This window comes from Chroicocephalus ridibundus, chromosome 4 (genome assembly GCF_963924245.1).
Source record: "Chroicocephalus ridibundus chromosome 4, bChrRid1.1, whole genome shotgun sequence".
Taxonomy (NCBI): Eukaryota; Metazoa; Chordata; class Aves; order Charadriiformes; family Laridae; genus Chroicocephalus; species Chroicocephalus ridibundus.
In genome coordinates this window covers 47,427,861-47,433,860 of record NC_086287.1, presented here as the reverse complement: position 1 = coordinate 47,433,860, position 6,000 = coordinate 47,427,861, and the positions used below count along the sequence as shown (strand labels likewise).

Sequence of the window (6,000 nt, the reverse complement as noted above, 5' to 3'; positions counted from 1 at the left end):
CTCAGGTTGGAATTTGTAGTTACTTGTGTGCTTGTCACTGGCTGAGGTACCAGTTCAGGAGAGAAAGAAGCATGGTGATTGTATGAGCTGCAGTATGCGTTACTGAGCCAATTTGTCTGTGTACACTCTTTCTTATCATTCGTGTGTGTGGAGTGTTGGTACCTCTTATGAATTTATTGCAAGTTTCACAATATTTGGTGCTTTTCTGAATCTGCCGTTGATGAAGTCAAGAAGCTGTGTTTGAGAATCTCAGTTTCCATTTAATGAAAATAATGCATTTAGAAACAAAGTAGCTTTTAGCCCTTGTAGTAAAAGATGCGGGCTCAAATCTGTAAACGGATCATCCTCTGTAATCTCCGAAGCAAGGTAAGTAAGAAGAATAAAAAATGTATTTTTAAATTTCTTAATATTTGGATCAGGAGCAGGGTCATAATGTGTAAGTGTGAGTAGTATCATGCCATGCAATGACAGTGTTGGCTGCAGGGGCGTTACACTCTGCAGAAGTGAGTTCCTTGAACCCCAGGGTATGGCTAACCTGCCGTATGCTGTATCGGTAACCCAGTGCGAACAGGATCAGAGGTACCATTAAGTGGTATTTTCAGCTTGTGCATTCCAGCGTTTTCTTACACGCTGTGTTCTGCCGAGCCATAGTGCTGCTGTAGAGAGACTGGTGTGGCTGCAGAGGGCACTGGTGTGATCCTTCAGGGCAGCCGGGACTGATGGTGGGATCCATTCAGGAGGGTGGTAGGAAAGCAGGAGGCTGGAGGCTTCGTTGTAGTGCGATCGGTGCTGTTTCAGTCGAGCTAAACCCTGGTTTGTCTCCCAAAATACATAAACTGCAAAAGTACTTCATCTTGAGCATGCATGAAACTTTGTGACATCACTTGAGTTTCATTTATAATCTGCTTAACAGATAGCAAAGCTTTTAAATTGATCCTAACAAAACCCAAATTCAAAACAGCATTTGCATCTGAGTCACCAAGCCAACCCCCCCAACCTTTATCCAAACTCTCATATAGCTCTGACTGTGTATTCTCCAGCAAGACAATATTTTCATGCGCTACTGCCCCCCCAGGTCAGCTTTTTGATTATATTCTCTGCTCAAACTGGACTTGTCTGCAGCTATTCCCTGCTTCCATCTCTCTATACGTACCTTAGACATTAAAGACTGGGGGCATATTTGGGAAAAGGATGAAGGGTAGAGATTGGAGGTATGTAAAGAACCAGCATAAGAATAGAACATTAGGTGGGACACGAGTTTAGGAGAAGTTATACATCAGATAAAATGCTAATCTTAATTCCTACATCCTTTGTGAAAAACAAAACCAAAAAAATACAAAACCCCCACCCCAAACAAACACACACACACCAAAAAAAACCCCAGAAGCCAAAAACTAAGCAACAAACAACCTGTTTCATGAACTGCGTAAATCTACCTTCTCCTGTCATAGCCCCAACCTGACCTCTAAAACCATTCTCTGTAGCATCTTGCTTCCAGGGTTCTTATTCCTGCCTCTCCATTTCTCCTCTCCATCTGCTGGGTGCAACAACAGCTTGGAAAAAGAATAACTAGGTCAAAAGCTAGCAGTTTCCACTTTCAATGTCACACATGCCTTCTTTGTTGAGCATGGAAAGTTAAGAGTATATTGATCGAAAGGGAAGTATGGAACCCATCATCTGAGTACATGCAATGAATGTTCAAAATTAATGTATCTATAGTGGCAGCAGAAAACCTAGTAGAAATGAAAAAAAAAATAATCAAAACCTTCCCGAGTAGATAATATATTTAATTACACACTGCAATGTGTAAAACAGAGAAAGGTTAATGGTCTCTTTCTATAAAATAATCATATTTCTGATTTTGAGGATAGAGATTGTGTATTTATTATGTTTGGCTTGTAAAGTGCCATAGCTGTACAAAAAAAACTTCATAGAAGAAGTAAAATCTGCTGAAGAAATAACTAGGTCACGATCCTTAGGAATTTAAATGAGATTTAAGGAAGTATATTCCAAACTGGTAACTGACACAAAGCAGGGTACATATGTAAATATGATACGCAAATACTAGAAATCTTCATGGTATACATATATTTTCAGGTTGCTTTTTAAAGAAAAATGAGTACATGAGATGGGAAATTACTATGGACACATAAAATGTGATGCCACATGAGAAGAAAGCTGAAATTAAATATGTGACCTATATCACAAAACGCAAGAAAATCTGCTTAGCTGGTTACTGGAGAGGAGAAAAGATACTGTATTTGGCTGAAACCACAGCGGGAATATAAGGAGGCTGAACGGAATTATCTGAAATGAAGTCAGCTAGGATATCAGTGTAACATCCTGGAAAAAAAACTGCCAGGGCACTTCCCCAGTAAGCAGCAGTGATCAAGACAGATAACACATCTATGTAACACATCTATAGGGGACACATCTATGTCCCCTTCAGCACAGCCCACTTTAAAAAAAAAAAATGAACAGGGAAAAAAAACCAAAACAAACCAAGAAAGGGGAAATGCATTTTATAGTTTCGTCCTATTTCATTTAAATATAAAAGCTCGTGTATGAATCCTTAGATTTATAAACCCTGCAGAAAGCAGGACAAAAAGCAGGGCATATTTGTACAAAGTCCTGAATAATGTGGAAAGCATTCAAAATAACGAAGGAAGCGGCTGAGGTCAGGTATGTCCTTTACTACGGTAGTTTCCATAATTAAGTGTCTCTCTTCGTCCTGGCCAGGTTGGAAGGATAGGAGTGTTTCAGGGATGCTAAATGGGAGGGCTTCTCCTTCCATGGCCAGGAAGCCAGGAGAAGGGTGGTATTTGCAGGGCAGAGCCCCTTGCACAGATCACGAAAGATTTCATCGACCAGCTGAGAGAAAAATCTAATCCAGAGGTTTTTATCCAGACCTTGCACGGAGCGAACCTGGTAGGCACAGTAAACACTGGTGAAAAGGAGACGATCAAACTCTGTTAGAGGCAAGGGGGTATCAGTCAGTGAATAATATCTCAGATGCTGCTCAATCTCCGGCGGTGTTTTGGGAACTTCATCCTCTAAAATCTGCAGGAACTGCCGTGCCGGGCGCAGGGAGGCCAGCTCTTCATCCTGCAGCCGGATTGTCCCGTTGGCCTGAATATCCAGCCCTCCCCAGAGGATCTGGAAGAGAAGAGCGGCCTGTGCACGGGAAGCTCAGCACAAACCCCCCACCAGTTCTAACCCAGCTGTAAAGCCATCTGCAATGCTGCCAAATCTCAGGACGGACCGAGAGGCGGCTGCTCCCTGACTCACTGCCCACGGCCCGCCCAGTCCCACTCCATGTCCTTCTCTGCCAGCCCCACACCCCTTTTCCGACCGGCCCCACACCTCGGTTTCCCTGGGGGACTCATCCAGCTCTTGCCTCCCGCCCTGCCTCTCCTGCCGCAGTCCTGCCCGCCGCAGCACCCTGGTGCAGCAGCCCTAGGTGGGCAGGTGTCCCCTGTCCCACCCCGGAGCTGTGAGGTGCCGTGGAGGGGGTCAGAGCCCCCTTTAGCTGCACCCCGCAATGGGAGGGAGCACAAACGCAATTAGGGCATTGCCGAGGCGTTTTCCAGGCGCTCCCGAAATCCGGCAGGAATGAGAACAAGCAGAACGTGTGAGTTTTTACGTGCAAGCAGGTGGGAGCGCAGGTGCTAACAGTGCCTTGTCCCACGGGCCCCCAGTGCCCAGGAGACCTCTAACATGACGTTGGCGTCCTCTGGGCCACGATGGGGTGTGTTGGCACCGGCACTGTCCCTGCTGTGAGGATGTTCATCTGGAAGACATTAGGAAGAGTTTGATAGCACAAGACCACAGCCCTTCCTGTTTATTTTTGTCATTTGGCTGTCAATAATGTCTTCAATATTTCTGAGCTGCCACTCATAGCTTGCCAAACATGACAGATGCTGACCACGGGATTTTGATGAGCAAAACAGGCTTTTCAAGAGAAGCAGAAGTGGTGAGGGGAGGCAAGTGTGAGTTTTCAATGCAACGACCCTTAATCCTGCCAACAGAGCTAAAGCACACAGTAGCAAAGGCGCTTGCTTTGACAGGCAGCAGGGAAGCCCCTCTCGCCGAGTATGGGTGGGTTTTGAACTGACGGGTTTTGGTTGCTCGGTGGTTTTTGCTCGGAGAAAGTAACGCTGCCCAACAGAAGGAGGGTGCTGGGACCCTCCTCAAGCTGCTGGTGAAAACATAACCTCAAGCTTATCCTGGTTTTATACTTCTTCCCTGAGCATCTGCTGCTGGCAGGGGCAGAGTGTGAGGGTAAAAGAAACTCGGTCAGATCCATCATGGCTCTTCGCATGTCCAGCTAACTCCTTGCTGGCCCACCCACCATCATTTAAACTGGGGAATAATGAATACGAGTCCAGAGGAATGGGAGTTTATTAATACGAGAGTCATATTAATCCCAAGAATTCTGCAGTTTTCTTTTACTAATACTTCTGATGCTTTAACTTTCTGCAGTTTTTTGCCTTCATTATTTCTTTCTTTGTGAAAAAAGGAGACGCAAGTAGCCCCAGTCCCAGACTGTGAGAGGGAGGCGGCAGCCTCTCCCTTCTCTGCGTTGATCACCATAGCTGTGCAGCCAAGGCCCTCTTCAACTTCTTACAGACTCATCCTTCAGGACAGGAAAGATGAGATAGGAATTAAAAAGAAAAAAAAAAGCTCATATAATATAGTAAGCTCTCTGACACAGTTTTCTCCTTCATTTTTATATGGATGAAGGCTTTTTTATATAAAAAAGAGGGAGAATTTATGTTCAGTACTCCAGAGTTAAGGTAAGCAGGTGCTTATAAAAAGTAGAAAAACTATTTAATACTGTATGTGTGTGATGACTACTACCAAACCCCGCTTCCAACTTTCCATTCTTGATTAAAGCTTTTCAGGGAGATGTATGAGCTGCCTGAAGAAGTGCACGCTGCCACCCCTCAGGCTGTGGAGGTTTGTTTCTTTGCACAGCTGCAGGCTCCCTGATCCAAGCCAGCTGTGGCTTTGGAATGTGAGCAGGGATGTAGCTGCTCTTTCCTACTCCTCCATGGGTGTGCCAGCAAGGCTTTTAGCTCAGGTGAGGGTACTACATCATCTGAAAATTTCTTTGCTGGGCTTCTCCCTGCTAGCTGACCTCCTCTGTTCACAGATCCCTCTACTGAGAGACATCTGATTGGCTGCAAAGTCAGTGAATTTGTTGAATAGCTGCCAAACTGCTGTTATTAGTAGTAACTCTCTTATAAATATATGCAGTGTTAGAGTTTCAAGGAGAGTAAAACAAAAACTAAACACAGCACAACAAATAACATATTGAAATAATAACGTAAATGTTCTTTGGAGAGGGGAAAATAGTCCCTTATTTACTTTATCATTCAACAGTTTGGGTTTTTTTTCCAAAAAGCATCTAGAAAAATCCACAAGCATTATTACAGGAGCAGGCTTTTTCAGTGGAGACCCAAGAAAACCCTGCCACCAAACATAGCAGCAGGTCTTCATCCCGCAAGCAGGGACAAGCGTCTCCCCACCCCCCAGGCACAACCGCAGCTGGGACTCCAGCCGCCGCGCTCCCTCCCGCGCCAGCACAGCTAGCGGAAGCGTTTAGCCACATTGGAAGAAGGAGGCAAAGCGTGGCACCGCTGGCATCGCGCGAACACTTGCCGAGCCAAGCAGCCACCCGGCTAGCAGGTGCGCTTCCTACCTGTCAGCCTCTGGGATCCAGCAAACACGCACAGGATCAGCCAGGCGTTGAGCTGGACCCGGGCCATGGCAGCCCTGCCCGGTGGCAGCTGCCACCCTCTCCCTAGACGGTGCCGTGCCTGAAGCAAGAGCCGCTCGCTGCGGCTTCTTCCCTCGCCGCCGCTGGTCCCAGCAGCCTCTGTTGGAACGGATCCATCTTTCTGTGTTCCTGGTCGCAGCCCTGGAAGGAAGGGCTTGCAGTTCAACTTGCTGACCTCGAAGGATATTTTCCATCATATTTTGGAAACTTGGAAGGCT

At 46.0% G+C, this 6,000-nt stretch overlaps 1 protein-coding gene across 1 annotated transcript; it reads right to left on the bottom strand.

Moving 5' to 3' along the window:
• Nucleotides 1-1,856: 1,856 nt before the first annotated feature.
• FAM180B (family with sequence similarity 180 member B) lies at nucleotides 1,857-6,000 on the bottom strand. The gene is made up of 3 exons (XM_063334060.1): nucleotides 5,705-6,000; nucleotides 3,711-3,790; nucleotides 1,857-3,156 (listed from the first exon to the last, which is right to left on the bottom strand). The coding sequence occupies exons 1-3, from the start codon at nucleotides 5,769-5,771 to the stop codon at nucleotides 2,713-2,715; spliced, it is 591 nt and encodes a 196-aa protein (XP_063190130.1). The 5' UTR covers nucleotides 5,772-6,000; the 3' UTR covers nucleotides 1,857-2,712.